Below are 16,235 nucleotides of genomic sequence, written 5' to 3'. Positions count from 1 at the left end.
ATGCCATCAACCCCCTCTGTGTGGTATCTGTCACCCAAATGTAAATTTCCATATTTAATGGGAAAGCTTTAGAAATCCAAAAAGTAGCATTTCGTAGGTCGGATGTGTCAGTTCTGTTATTACTTTGGGATTCATCCATCTTGTTTGCAAGACAGTACTTTTGTTATAATGTCAACACTGTGATGGAGCTGAGAAGTGATTGGCTTCTCTCTTTCATGGATGTGATCATTCATAATAGCAAAATAATGACTATATTTAAACCGCCACACTTTTATATGTATATCAAGATTATCTTTCTTATGCTGCACTCCCTGTATGTGCCTCTTTTACAATGAACCAATATACTTTGGAAAGTATTCAAAAATAGGCTCGCAACAGACTCTGTTTGCCTCCTCTGCGTATTATGACAAGCCTACCTTTCTGCAGCTAAGCGACGTCAGATAAACAGGTGGTGTTTGTGCTTTCTCCCCCCATTCACTTCTTTTTTTCCCAAGCACCTCCCCAAGGAGAGACATCAGAGGGAATAACAGATCATGTGCTGAGAGTGTGGAGCGTGCCAGGGGGATGCGGCCACAAAGGGGGGATGGGGATGGGATGGGATTAGGAGTGAGGTGGGCGAGGGGGCGGGCAACTGTTTAGGGCATGCTCATGGCTTTGTAGATCCCGACATGTGACCCCTGGACCTCCCAAAACCCTCATCCCCAGGCCCGTCCTCATGCTGTTGTCAACTAGATTGCATCAATGTCAAAGAACAGTGTGCCTTTCTCTGGTAGGGAGACGACAGATAGTAAACAGACTACAAAGACGAACATCCAAGGATCATGGTTCAGCATAATCTAGTCTATTTTAATACATTCCATATTTAGAACATTAAATATGCCTGGATTAAGAAAGGATATCAATCACTAAACCTCTGCCAGGTTTATAAACATTTTGTACACAATTATTATATAATTTTCCAAGAGTCACATTCTGATCAGAACATGTAGAGGGACCTCCTGCCCGCCAAAAGCCCAACTGAACATGTTATTTGCTATCATTAAATTAGTCAACAATCAGGAAATGATAGATCAGCGGTGCTAGATTTATGTAATTTTTTTAAAAAGTAAAATCATTCACAAATGAGCCCTAAATAAGTCAATGTCATTGGTTTCAAATCTTTTGTTATAGGCTTCTCTTTGCCTTGTTTAGTGATTTCACAAGCAAGAGGAGGAAGTCTTTTAAAAATAGCTTATAGCCAGCTAACTCACTGCTTTGTGTGCGCCTGAGTGTGTGTGTGTGGTGTGTGTGTGGGGGGGGGGGAGTTGCATGATTGATTGAAGTCATTACAGTGGTAGAGAGACTCCTTACCTGGCTAATCCAGGAGCGAAGCTGTGGGATGACAGATAGCTGAATTACACTCCACACCAGTCGGCTGCCCAATGAGCTTTACTCGTGCTCGAGAACTCAGACTTTGCCACCAAATTATGCAAATGTGTGTGAGTAATACACGTGTACTGCACAAATATTTTATTCCAGTAGTGTAAATACATGCTTGCATGTTGGAATTCTCTATTTTAATGTATCTAAGCATAATTACTTGGTTAGGACCCACACCAGCCAGATTTGTTTCCTGGACATTTTTTCTTTCCTCCCATTTTAAAGGACATATTTAACACAGTTTCCAATGGTCTTTATAAAATGTCTCTGACAATCTTCCATCAAAATACAGAAAGGACAAAAAATTCCAGTTTCTGTCCATGTCACACTGTGGTTATAATCACTTAGGTATAGTGGACAGTTCTGTTATATTAAAAACCTGGAGAGGGATATTGTTTTAAAGACATGTGACAAAGCAAATGGCTCCCCAATATTGCCACTTTGGCAATTTTGTTGTGATATTTCGCAACTTTTTGGACTGATGATGTAGTGGTACACTAACTACACTTTAGTGCAGGCAGTGTGGGTTCAGTTCCTACTCGGTGACGGTGTTGATATGTGTCCTGTGACTGACTGGTGACCAGTTTAGGGTGTAGTTCACCTGTCGCCCGAAGTTGGCTGGGATAGTCTTCAGCAGTCCCGCGACCCTTGTAAGGATAAGCATCTTGGAAAATGGATGAATGGATGGACCTTTCTAAATTCCTTTGTTTTTTAAGTGATGAGAAATCAATCCAGCCACTTTTTTCGTGCCATTCTTGAAGACTTCTCAAAACTCGGAGACTCAATTCAAAACAGGAGGTGTTCTCTCGTCTCCCCCCCATCCGGAAAGCATTGGTTGCTTGATTTAGGAATGATAGGTGGGAAGGCACTCTAGAGACCCAACTAATTACAGCTGATGTGACAGGGTGACCATCAGGTTCTTAGTTACCACCCTGGCTCAGGCTCTTCACTCCCAATCACACTAATCTGTACCTCCAGGCTTCCTGCCTTGGGGGTCTACAGATACAGCAATACCTTTGACTTCAGGTTTGGTCACCCATGGGACCTCAAGTTGATAATTGTGTGTCAGAACAAAATCTAAGGTGGACTCCAATTAAGATGCAAAAAGAGCTTAAAGGCAAAGACTGTGAATAACTACTGTACAGCATGTACATGCGTCTTCTAAGTTTGTTATTTTTAATGAATAAAATAATACCATTCAAAGTCTATTCAGTTGTTTTGCGGTTTTGTTCATAGGAATTGGAAGGGGAAATGAATACAATCTATTTTGGAGAATGTGAAGTGAATGGGAATGTGAAGTGCAGTAATAATTCAGATATGTAACCTTTTCCTACAGTATACAGCATTTCCGGATTGTGCTTGTTTAACACACTAAAAGAAGGACTTTAAACTCAAGCGCCGCCGCCACCCATGTCAGGTTCTCCTCGCTATATCACGGTTTATCTCTTACGTATTCACTTGATTACTGATTTATCTTCCCATATTCATATAGCGCATAATTTTCCATATCGAATTTTGAGTGTATGGTATTTTTTTGTGGTAAAATGAATATTTCCTAGCCTTAAAAAATTAAAAAAAATGAGAATCATTAAAACTCATCCAGCAGTCAGTCATCAAAACTTTAATATATTTTTGCAGAACTTTACTCATTCATTTCAAATGATTTACAGCCAAATGTGAATAAAAGGTCAACAGTGCACATTTTGGTTTGTCCAGTTGTGTTAATTGGATTGTATTGACTTGACATTATAAAAATTTCCCCCATGCTTCTAATTATATAATGCAATCTATAGTTGTCCTACTATAGTGATGCTACAAAAATAAAAGAATGGTCCATTCAAGCACCCCTGAATTTGTTTCATCCTGTCTTTTATGGCCTCTACTTCATCTCGACACGAAGCCTCACCAGTCGCTAGAGCACCCATCCACTACACTGCAGGGCCTTGATGGGAATAGTATCAGCAAGGTGCACAAACAGCCTTTGAGGAGGCGTTTACCACCAAGCGTGAGGTAAAAAAAAAAAAAAAAGTAAATAAAAGAAAGAGGGTGAGCTTTCTCAGTTATGCAGGGAGAAAGAATGAAAGGTAGGAAGCTGCCTGCACGGAATGAGCGACTTGCCCATCTAGGGTCATTGCTCGCCACTGTACTCTACTGTATTCTATCCCTCATGTTTTGACTTCGAGGCTCAATGTGGGCAGCCAGTATAAAATAAGGACACTTCCAGTGACATGGACAAAAAGGAGTGTCGCAAGAACCAGCACAGGAGGAAGAGTGTTTACCTAAAGCTGAGATGGGGATCATTAGTTCCAGGCTACAAATGTTGAAGATGTGTTATTGAATGGGAACAACAGGCTTATTGAACCACTGACCTGAACAGCCTGCTGCTGGGTACTGATTCCTCTCAGCTACGTACGCAGTTCACCATTTTTTTTTAAAAAAAAGCATTTGAGTCAAGACATCTGAGATTTTTTTTTTTTTTTTTCGTCTTTCCAAGCATGAGAAGACTTTAATCAAGCCACACTCACAGTGTATTGTTAAGACCCATGAGGTGGACGTGTCGGGAGAGCTTTCATATGTCTATTAAATTGCATTGATGAGGGATTATTTAGACACCAAAGGTACGAGCGGAATAATTTACAAATTTTAGTAGGCGTTGACATCCGGGCTGTTGTGTGCGCAACAATGAGCCACAGTGGCTGAGATGTGAGCTGGAGGCTGAGCCGCCAGAGAACGCCTCAAATTGCAGGCGTCTGCCATGTGCTGAGCCTCCTGCACCAAGATTGTCTTTTGTTCTCCTCTGCTTGCGGAAGAAGCCTGACAACTCTGAAATGATCTGCTCTATTTCTCTTCTTCTTCTTCTCTCTCTCTCAAACTCAAAGTCGGGTTTCGAACACTTCAAAACATACATTTTCATAATTTATAGGTAATTTACCCCAAATGTAAAAACAAGAAGGGACAACACAGCGTAATTTTCCTGAGACTCTCAGAAGGAACAGGATGCAGAACATGCATCCTAATATTTGGTTTTACAATCAATGTACAGCTCACTTTGATGCTTTGTATGGAAAATAGTACATTACCAGCATGGGCGATTGGAACATCTGCTTCACAGTTCTGAGGATCAAGCCGCACCTGTGGGGATGTTGCATGTTCTCCTCATATCTCATATAGGTTTTTTTCAGGTACTCTGGTTTCCTCCCATCCCAAAAACATACAGGGTGGATTTATTTAAGATTCTAAATTGACCAAAGGTGTGAATGTGATTGTGACTGTTTATGTGGCCTGTGATTGGCTGGCGACCAGTTCAAGGTGTATCACGTCTCTCACCCAGAGTCGGCTGAGATAGGGGCCAGCACTCCTGCAAGCTGAGTGAGGATAAGCGGTCCACAAAATGGATAACCGAGCAAATATGAATACGGTTATTTCTTTATTTGAAATTTTTTCACGAACCTTGAAAAAGGATTTCTGAAATTATATGGAAGCAGATATAAAATATAGTTTTAATCTTTATTTTCCAATTAAAAGCCAGATATCACACATACAATCAACAAAGATATTGACTTTTTTTTTCAATATTGTTTACTCAAATTGTAACATTTGTAGCTCATGTATATAAAATGTGTAAACTAATATAAGGTCTCAAAGGCTGCATACCTGCATGAATACCCATTTGCTTTGCTAGCTCACTTGTGTTTAATGTTCAGTTTCTTTTTATTATTCAGTAATTTTTGTAAAATCACCATGAAGTTCCTTTTGCCAGATTCTGTTCTTTTTTTTTTTTTTTTTTGTCCGACTGAAGATCATCTTTTATGAGTTCATGTTAACTGTAATGATGTGACTGGATGAACCCTGGATATCTTTATTCAAATAAAGTTCAAAATAACAAAATGGTAGCAGAGTGCTACTGATGAGGAGGAAATAGTAATATATAAAATACTAAAAAAGAGAGAGTGCTACTTACAAGGAGGAAAAATAAATTAAGAAAAAAAAAACAAGAAACAAATCTCTACTACTAAGTGAGGAGAAAGAAATAAAGTTCAACTCAACTCTGTTGAGAAAAAAAACAAGGTGTAAAAAGTGATGTACATCATATGGAACATAAAGCTCAACTAATTAAATGAAAATGTAAAAACTTCTAATTCAAATATATTAATTTCCAAATAAACTCCTGCAGCATTCCTCTGTGTGTTACCAAAGTGTCACAGTCCTGATGTTGGCCACCTGCTATTCTGCAAACAATCTGTTGGTGGTCTCAAGGTGTTTGCATTGTGGTGAGGTTCCCTGAACAGCTCCCCTCACTTTGGCATACAGGAGGCCCAGAATTTTAGTCCCTCTTCTTTCACAGTCTTACGTGTCACGTGAGGCAGTTAGTCGATAAGAGAAGGGAACAAAATGGAAGTCTCCACTGACCAGAGTGGCACTGGGATACTGGCATTGTAATCTTGCAATCAGAGCATGTATGGTGTCACTCATTTTGGTTGGGTGGTTGAATATAAACAAACAAATGCAGTTCTCCAACAGCCGTTAGTTCAACTTTTGTTGAGTAACCTCACATTCTCCATAAAGATCAATGAAAGGGATGGTTCAAATCTTATGTCCCATTTTGTCATCTTTCTCATTTCAGTTTACTTTAATCACTGGTCTCTTGTCGCACCCCACATATGCGTGGGGAGGGCCTGTTCACCAAGGGGATGGCAGCAGGTCCATGTTAAGGGCAAAGCTTCTGACTGTTGTTGGTGAAGCATCACCAGCAAGAGGGGAAAAAGGTCAGAGAGTGTCTGCACAAATATTATGAAAACAAACATGCAGTGACTGGAATAAAAAGGCACAGAGCAAGTAGGAATAGCAGTAAAGCACCAGAACATAGTGAGAGATACAAAGAGAAAAAAAAAACCATCCAACTAGGAACAGAATCTAATATGAGACAAAGACCCAATGCAAGATGGCAAACAGCAAAGACAAAGGAATGATCTGGCACCTTCGCGATGTGGCCGCACCTAATGAGTGGTATCTGATTACCAACCAGTTGCTCACAGTTGTGCGCCTTTTTGCTCAACCCCACCCCCACCCCCACCCCACCTACCCACGTTGCCAAAGGGTAACAAAGAAAAAAAAACGGGGACAGGGAAGACCTCACTGACAGAAAAAGGAAACCCGATTCAGAGAAAATGACGACAGCTAACCTTGGATTCCTGAGAGCATTAAATCTCCAGTTAATCATCAAGAAAGAAAAAGGAAAGATATTTATTTTCATGAATGCTAAGATTACTCAATTAATTTATCCTATACATTTGACTCCATGTAGTAGTGAACAAATCCTATGTCTTTCTCTCTGGCCAAACTTGGCAAAGCTGACATTTTGTTTGCCCAAATTTCAAGCTAAAAAAAAAAAACTCAACAAAGCTAGTCAAAATATGGCATCTATATAATACTGGTGGCAATGTGAAAGACTGGTTAGCACAATGAATCAAATCCCAGCCCCGCCAAAGTAAATTTTTTATGTTCTCTGGGCACCGCGTTTTCCTTCCACAACCCCAAAAAACGTGTTCATTGAAGATTCTAAATTGCTCGTAAGTGTGAATGTGTGCACAAATGGTTGTTTGTTCCTATATACTCTGTGATCGGCTGACGACCAGTTCGGGGTGTAGCCCGCCTTTCGCCCAAAGCTACCTGTGGTAGGCTCCAGCACGCCCGCGGTCCTAGTGAGGATAAGCAGAATGAAAGACGGATGGATGGATGAATGAATAACACATAACACTGTAACTAATGTTTAACGCTACTGAATTTACAGGAAGTGTTAAAATGACATGTAGTGTTAAGCAATGTATGGTATGCATGACAAGTACAATAAATTACTGCATATTTGATTTTTGTCAACTGACCTAACCAAATTATCCAACCAAACAAAGAAGGAAGCATTTTCTGGGCATAGAATTTCTTGTCTGACTCCAACTCTCGTGTTTTCTAAGGGATTGGCTAGCCTTACAATCAGCCACTGAGGGTAGTCAATCCCTCATGGATTTGTGGAGGCAATCACCATGGAGACGGTGCTCTCCCACACATATCTATAGATCCTACTGCTGGATAGAGGCAACAACCAGAGTTGGTGCATTGCCTGCATCTCTTGTCTGTAGAGAACAACAATGAACTAGAGTTGTAGAAGACATCAGATTTGGGTGATATATATATATATATATATATATATATACACACACACACACACACACACACGTGTGTGTGTATGCTCTGCAACTGGCTGGCAAACAGTTCAGAGTGTACCCTGCCTCCTGCCCGTTGACACCAGGATAGGCTCCAGCACTCCCAACGACCCTTGTCAGGATAAGTGGCTAAGGAAATGGATGGATTTAAATGGAGTCATTGTCGTATTTGCTTAGTTATAAATATTAAGTGGTTATTTTTCTTATGTCTTTATACAGTACGCAAGGAGAAATATGGTGCGAGAAAGTTGTGTGACAGTTGAGGATTATAAAGAAAAAGAGGGAAGAAAAATCTGCAGTGAGAAGAGGAGAAGGGGGAAGACGCACCCTCATCCTTGTGTCATGGAGACAAATAGCATGCGATGCTAATGACTGGCTAAAGCTTTTGCCCCCTGCTGAGAAGAGCCGCTAATATGACTGCTAATAAAGGTGCCATGCAACGTTCTGGTATTCTAGCAGTCACCCAGCTGTCACCCAAAATTAGCCAAACGGGAGCCCTCCATCTCCTGCCTCTCCCCTACTCGGTCTCACATTAAGACTCCACAAATGGGCTTTCCTCCCCACAAGTGTTATTCCTGCATGTAAGGGCCACTTTCTCACAGTGTAATAGAATTTGTTCCATCCCATAATGTTGAGGGTAGCCACTCCATAAAATTTCAAGTGGTCTTTTTGCAAGCCCTTTTCTTTTTTTTTTTGATTACTACCTCTCCTGCAAAAACCTCCTTGAGGACCGAGTTCCCAGGGGACAGAATTTTAAGGGACACTTAGAGCAACGGAGGGAAGGGTTTATGATTTGTATTAATTAATAAGGTCAATTTGATCAATCAAGTTTACCTATCACATTGTGTAGTTCCGATGACTTGAAGCAGTAGAGGTTTGTGTTTTCAGTGTTGAGATTGATACTTTGGAAATGTAGTTGGTTACAATCTCAAGGAGCCCATCTGAGAATATAATATTAGTCTAATTATTTCAATTACTTTCTCAAGTAATATGGCTAATTACATTTGATTGCATTGTGATTACTTTTATTAAATAGAATTAATGTATGAACAAGACCCTTGGATGTTTCTTCTAAAATACTGGATTAAAACCATAGATAATTAAGGAATTAAGAACATACTTGTTCTTTACATAAATAATAATAAATTGACAAGATGAAATGAAGATGATAAAATGTAACTATAAAATGCATTTTTTGTTTCACTTTACGTAATGAGTCAATATTCTTTTATGTGTTCAAAAGGGAAACTATGTGTCTAAATTTTACAATATTTCAGACAGACTAATGACTACGATGATAACCATGAGGCATTTGAAGGTCATGTTAAAAAAAAAATCTGTCATGTTTGGGGCGATGTTAGAATGCCAGATGACCAGAAAGAGCCAATCAAAAGCATCATAAAAATGGGGTGGGGGGGTTCCTGTTTTTTCCTGTTTTCCTGAACATAACTCAAATTTTAATAATGGAAATTTCCAAAGGTAACTGTAAAATGTACACTTTCTCCTACCAATGTAATGGATTAAAATTACATACATTTTGTAATTAAATTATGTAATCACGTCATGTAATTAGTTACACCTCAACAGTACTTGTAATTTAGGCATGCTAGTTTGATATTTAAATGGGGTCCCAAAGCACCAAAATAAATCATGAGTAGATTGCGTGAGTAAGGCCATCTGGTGTAAAACTGTACCAAACAAATCATGCAAGTGACTCACTGTGGTGACCCTTGATGGAACAACACGAAAGTCTCAACTTTCTACCTAAATGTACTGCATGACAAACTGAATCAGGAAGCCAAACTACTGTATATGACCATGGCGGTTCAAAAGTATCCATGTTGTGTTAACCTGATTGTCAAACTGAACCACAAAGGCTACAAACCAAGCACTTTCTTGAAAAAAAAAGTACATTACTTCTTTAGTAATTTGTGTTTCTCACAACAGCCAATGTGGTCCACGGTTAAAGGGGACATCTCGTGGAAATTAGACTTTAATTGCAGCATTGCTAAATTTGGTTAGCATGTCGGCCTTACCAGGTTTACTCTCCGTTGGACCACCTCTGTACTTCGTTTGCTTGTTCTCTCCATGCTTGCATAGATTTTCCCCAAATGCAAACTGGGAATATGATGATATAATATACCTTGCAGTGGTCATTTTCCAGTCTCAATGGAGGGTAAGAACAATTAACATTCACACCTGTAATCAACTTAGAGACTTCAATTCACCACCTGTGAATGTTTTTTTTGGGGGGAGGGTTGCCGGAAGTGGTAGGAAGCCAGAGTGCCTGGAGAAAAAACCCCAATAAATAGGATGAACATGCAAATATCACCAAGGAAAGTCGGTGCTGAGATTTGAACCGAAATTTCACAAATGTTTGGCTGATGTTAATTTCGAAGTGCCATCAATTGTTTAAATCATTTCATAGCCAGTGTGAAAAAATGTGCTTATATTATTGTGTTATCCTATTTAAAATCTTATTTCTAGTGAATACATTTCTATATCTTTTTTTTACATTGTATTTTTTATTGCTTTAGATGCAACTAAATATTGTCAACGCCAAGTAGCATCAGTGGGCGGAGATGTGGCTGTGATTAAGAACGTTGCATCCAAGGTCACACAATGACAGCATTAATGAACGTGGGATGGCGCTGTGGAGGTTTCCTGTTGTTTAGTTTCTTTCCCAGTTCCATAACAAGCTGACAGCTCAGGGACACCAGAGACATGAAATGTCCTGTAAGCAATGCAGTGGGATTAAAATCATTTACATAAGATTTTCTGTAGTAGCTTCAAATGAAGCCACATCAATTGAGCTATATATTGAATATTGGGGGGTAGTAAGCGAAATACTATTTAGAGGCAGCTTTTACTACATGTTCACTTCATGTTCTACCATTGAAAACCTTATTTGTTTGTACAATGGTGACCCCAAAAAAGTGAAGTGTACTTGACTCCTTTTAGAGATACAATGAATAGCTGGGCAACCCAGTGTTCAGGATTTGCTATCCATTAGCTGAGGCAAATAAAGCAATTCAATGTTTTATGTTTTTTTTAGTAATTCATGAGCGTAGGTTCAGTCAGCCACAAAGATATCCCTACCTTAAAGGCTGCTTTATTGTCATCTGCACCAATAAATTTGGGTTTTCATTTGTGATGATGTTTTGATGCATAAACCATTGAGCCTTTTGTCCATCATTATTTTAAACATTTATGTTGTTAGATAATATAATAGCTTTACATATTTACATTCAGATTCCTCAATCCCCTCACCTGTTCTTTCCAGCCTTGGCAGCAGATAACCTACTGGGTCCTGCTCTTGATTTATCTTGAGGGTCCGAGAACAGAGGAGCTGCAATGAGTGGCATTTTATTGTGGTTTTGAGGTGTTTGGCTGAAAACACATACGATTGCAGTGCTGCAGAATGCTCACACACATGCACATGCCCAAAGAAATATCCACACAGATACACACTGTCCCGCAGACCCTCATGAAGCCCTGGGGCATAGGCCTGGCTGTCAGGCAGGGAATGGGTTTCCACGAGGGTTTGGATTAATGAAATAGGGCCCTTGGTTGCAGAGGGAGCCAGGGGGTCGGACCATTAAGGAATCCCTGGGCAGGGTGAGATTGAACCTGCCAGCAGAATGGACTGATAGACATCCAAAGAACAGGAGAGAGGGACGGATGACGATAGGATACTCAACCAAGTTATGGAACTTTTATAACGGGTAAAAAGGAGAAACAAAGCCACAGCCTCTCCCATGCATTGAATTTCATTAAGAAACTTCTAAAAGATTGTTACGGATTCAGGGAAAAGTCGATTTTTTTATTGCTTGACCTCGGGCTCACCAATGACAAGCAGATACAGTATTGGGCAAGAGGTGGTGATACTCACTTACTGCTGTTGACAAAGTCTGTTAGTTCAACAATTGGCTGCCGTTGTTTACTGGTGGTGTGGTGTAAAGCAGAGAGGGAAGGGGACGGGTGTATTTCTGGGTCACACATAAAAGATGACCAGGTCAAATTCCAAAAAACACACCTACTCTGCTTAAGTGGAGGCCTTGTTGAATGTGGCACATTGATGTGGTGATGATGTGGTGATCTATTGTCCATTATTACTAAAGCGTTGAGAGAGAGAGAGAGAGAGAGAGAGAGAGAGAGAGAGACAAAGCTGTGGTGCTGGAGTCTGAAAAATTATTTTTGCTACAGTAACACTATTGTCAAGCCATTTGCCTTTGGCACCACTTTTAAAACTAGGAAGCACATTAATTTCTTGCATCTCTTTAAGGCAACTCACATATGATGAGTACTGTATATGACCCAGCACTCTGGCTTAGTTTGATATTTACAAGAACTTTGTACTGCTTTACCGCACCCCCAAAAATGACAACATATTCATCTTCAACTGTACACGAGTATGGGTGCATATGGCCTCAATTTTTTTTTTTTTTTTTTTTAGTACATCAACATGATATTGGATAAAACCCTGCCCGTATTTGTACATTATATTGAGATTCTACGCACATGCATGCACGCCTCCACCACATTCACTCCCACATATACAGTATATAGTCTCTCCTTAATATGCACTCAGTACATTTGATTGGATCGCTGTTCTTCTTAATTTCAATGTGGAAAACATCTTTACTTGAATTCCGGGTAGGCTATATCTCACCATCGATTGTATTTCTTAATAGAGTATGTCTGTGTTTATTGTGAGACACGGGGTGTGTGCATATGTGTACCTAATGTGATCTTTAGCGTGGTTCACAACAAAGTAGACCTGTCGGCTGTAAACAACTACTGATCAGTTTTGGCAACTCTTCAGTCTCTAGGCTTGCTCTTTTTCGTACAGTCCCAAAAATTGATAGAAGTTATCAAAACGTTTTGGATGCCTACAAACAGCGCCAATCATTTTATTCTCCATTGCTATGTTCAAGAACTCTAGGACGTTGTATTTATATTCTCAATCCCGGTTGGCTGCTGCAACGCAGCATCACAGGAATTTGAGTTGAGTGGGTGGGTACCAATCATGAAATGGGAAAGTACTTGAGTAATAAGTAGCCTAACTATACTGACGGTTGAGAAATAATGGCCTAATTTTCCTGCCTTTTGCCCATCGTCGGCTATTACAAGCAATCACCAAACCACATAGATGTCAAATTTAAACATAACATTTTTTAACTGTTGCGGATTTTTAAAAAAGTAGAAAAAAAATGATTTTGTTGGTATGGGATGTAACCGTAACAACATAAAGTATTTAAAACCTTCTTTCAAAAACTTAATTTTCACCCAAAGTGCCCATTTCTTTTAACAAAGAAATGGGAGCCTGATCAAGGCTTCCCAAACTAAATTGTGACAAACTGTACTGTGGTGAAATTAATGAAAGGTTGAGAATGTGTTTACTTCATCAATGTAGTTCTTACATAGAGTACAGTAAACAAGGTTGTGCCATTCATTCAGTTAAGACATTTTTTGTGTAAAAGTAGAATCGGGCGAGGGGAAGTATCCAGAGGTTGTGCGAGCGTTTGTAAAATAGCAGCCCAGGGATATTTCACAGCTGAGTGAACGTGACCAAAACGTGTTTAGCTCCAAGCTTGGAACGGGTCTTTATTGCAAGGCCAAAACACTCAGGGCTCATCATAATTCTGTGTGTGGGTTGCCTTTGTTCAAATGTGCCAGATTTGTGCACACAGCCGCACACGTGTGTACACTCAGTTGAAGTACAACTGGGAAAACACATTCCAAACTCACATGCATGTTGGTCAGGTAGCCGTTTGGAGCTCGGGGAAATGAAATCATTTAAGTTCGTGTGGTCGATAGCCACAACATACACAGATGCTCTTAAGAGGATTTGTGTTCCTGATGCCCAGAAAAATGTATTGAAACCATACATACCTTGGCAAGACTCAATCAGATTCATGTTGTCTTTTTCCCTTTTTATCACAATTATTGTCTTTTGATGTGCTGTGTTCATGTCAGAACAAAGAGCTATCAATCTTCTACAATGTGTTTGGAGAATATACAGAGAGTTTGTTTTGCCTGAAGAGCAAATTGGTTTTACTAGCAAAGAAAAAAAAAGAAACGACTAAAGCAGGATACTTGGTTTAAAATTGAAAGGTCATCGATATTTAACTGTTGACCATAATTCAGTTTGAATTTATCATTATCGATACCGAATTAGAGTAGTAAGAAGTTAATTTTTTTCTCATTTTGATACCCTGTGTTTAATAGAGAGCACAGTACCTGAACAACAAGAACCATTTATATCCAGGTGAGGCTAACAGCTAATGGCGGCCCTCTCTTATCTCTCTCTTGCAGTGTGTATGGATGCCCTATGGCCAAGAAGAGACAGAGTCTAGACAGACAAACCTTGGAGACCTCCCCCAAAAGAAGCACCTACCTAGATGACATGGACAACTCCACAATGGAGGAGTGCTACGAGACAGACGGAACGGAGGAGATGGATGACAGGGAGGAGGAAGAGGATGGAGCACTCGAAGAAGAGGAGGATGGTGAGGTGGAGGAGGTTGAAGGCTATATGGACTACAACGAAGAACAAATGGAGCATGAGGAAAGTGAGATGGGTAGAGGAGAGGGTGAGGAAGAGGTAGATGTGGAGGAAGAAGAGGATGAAGAGGAGGAAGAGAGGGTAGAGGAAGAAGAGGAGGAGACAGTGGCTGTGGAGGACTATGAAGAGGGGGAAGAGGAAGAAGAACAAGGGCAAGGTGAGTGAATTGCAATTCACAACAGAATACTACACCAAAATTTAAAAATCATGCTTTAAAAAAATGTTTCTCGTGTGCATCATTTGTATATTCATGGTTGTATTTACATATTTGATGGGCTGTGTGAAGTATTTGGGGCTGGTCGACAGGATGTTGAAACGTTGTTTTGCATTCAAATGAGGAATGAGATCAGTAGCAACATTCTGGAAGAACAGCATGTCTGTGATCGCTTATTGATTTGAATTTTGTTTATATGATTCATTCATTAATTCATTGACACTATTTTCCCATTTATAGCATTTTCAAAGCTTTTATTCCACTCTATTGAGGCAAAGAAAGCATTTTTGGAACCTTGACTAGTTTCCTTCCAGTACAGATAATTTATCTTAAATTATGTCTCTTTCAGGGCAGCAAGGTGGGCCGACTGGTTAGAGCGTTAGCCTCACAGTTCTGAGAGCCGGGATTAAAATCCCAGCCCCAGCTGTGTGGAATTTGCATGTTCTCCCCATGCCTGCGTGGGTTTTCTCCAGGCAAACCGGTTTCTTCCCACATTCCAAAAACATGCATTAATTGGAGACTCTAAATTGCCCTTAAGCGGTGTGCGACTGGTTGTTTTTTTCTATTTGCCCTGTGATCGCCTGGAAACGAGTTTAGGGTGTACCCTGCCTCCTGTCCGAAGATGGCTGGGACAGGTTTCAGCACTCCTGTGACCCTTGTGAGGATAAACGGCTAAGGAAATGGAAGGATGGATGGATAAATGGCCAATCTTCCTGTTTCAACAATTCTTGGGGCTTCTAAAGGAGAGGAATCCCCAAAGATTGAATAAAGTCAACAGGACTGCTCTTATTTACTGAAGACGTTTCACCTTTAATCCAAAAGGTTTATTTAGTTCTGGATTTTTGGTATGGGACCCCTCTATTGATGCCTTGGTGGTTGTTTTCCCTGGGGGTGATCAACAATAGGGTGTTGTCATTGTTGCCCGGTGTGGTTAGTGAAATGAGCATGCTTCATAGTAATCAGTTGTTCACTTATTTTGTGGCAAGACAGCTCATTAGTGCACCTCTTCCCGTTGAATGAGGTGATCTTTAGGGGAAGAGATGGCAGGATGTTGTTATATGCTGATGACAGACGATGTCTCAAGCATTCCCATCCATCTCAAGATGGCTTTTCTAGTGTGAGATGCGTGTAGATGGCTTCTCTTACACCTCTATCAAACCAGCAGTCCACCATCCAGAATTTGAATATATTGCAGTCCTCAAAGTAATATTCCCTCTTCTTTGAGATGCAACAGTGAATGAAACGCTGATTATGTACTGGAAGAAGCCTCCTGTCGATATTCCGCAATGTGCCCATGCAGCGGCTAGTAAGTCTCTCCAATGTAGAGGTCAATGCAATCCTCACTGCACTGTCATGAAAACACATTTTCTGAGGTTGCTTCTCTGAATTTAGGAGGAAACACCCTTTTGTTGACCACCCCCAAAAACATATCCACTGAGGTATATCCACAGGGACTTATCTAAAATTTTGAACTGAAGAAGACTTTTGGATTAAATATCAACATCTTCAACAAGAAAAGTTCAATTTCTTTTTCAACATTTGCAGATTACCATGACCTGAATGACTGAGAACCTACACAGACATAAAGGAGAAATATTAAAATAGATATTATTAACAACTGGTTCTTTATTAGTTCCTTTCAAAAACATCATACTGTAAAGATAATACACCAGTTGACCCACAAAACAGTGGTACTGTAAATATATTCATCCATTTTCTACACTGCTTGTCCTCCTAGGGTCACAAGTACTTGGAGGTTTTCTCTGCTGTTTTTTGGTAAGGTACACCCTCGATTGATGGGCAGTGAATAGCAGGA

General features: G+C 40.0%; 1 protein-coding gene across 1 annotated transcript in view; it reads left to right on the top strand.

Annotated features, from left to right (window-relative positions):
• The window catches only part of myt1lb (myelin transcription factor 1-like, b), a 133,543-nt gene that overhangs the window by 73,151 nt on the left and 44,157 nt on the right, over positions 1-16,235 (top strand). Inside the window, exon 5 of the mRNA XM_061843043.1 lies at positions 13,956-14,362. Within this exon, the coding sequence (XP_061699027.1) occupies positions 13,956-14,362 (407 nt within the window). The remainder of the gene's footprint in view (positions 1-13,955; positions 14,363-16,235) is intronic.

Source organism: Syngnathoides biaculeatus, chromosome 15, assembly GCF_019802595.1.
Source record: "Syngnathoides biaculeatus isolate LvHL_M chromosome 15, ASM1980259v1, whole genome shotgun sequence".
In the NCBI taxonomy this organism is placed as follows: Eukaryota; Metazoa; Chordata; class Actinopteri; order Syngnathiformes; family Syngnathidae; genus Syngnathoides; species Syngnathoides biaculeatus.
Note: the sequence above shows the minus strand (reverse complement) of the source record. Positions and strands in the feature narration are given on the sequence as shown.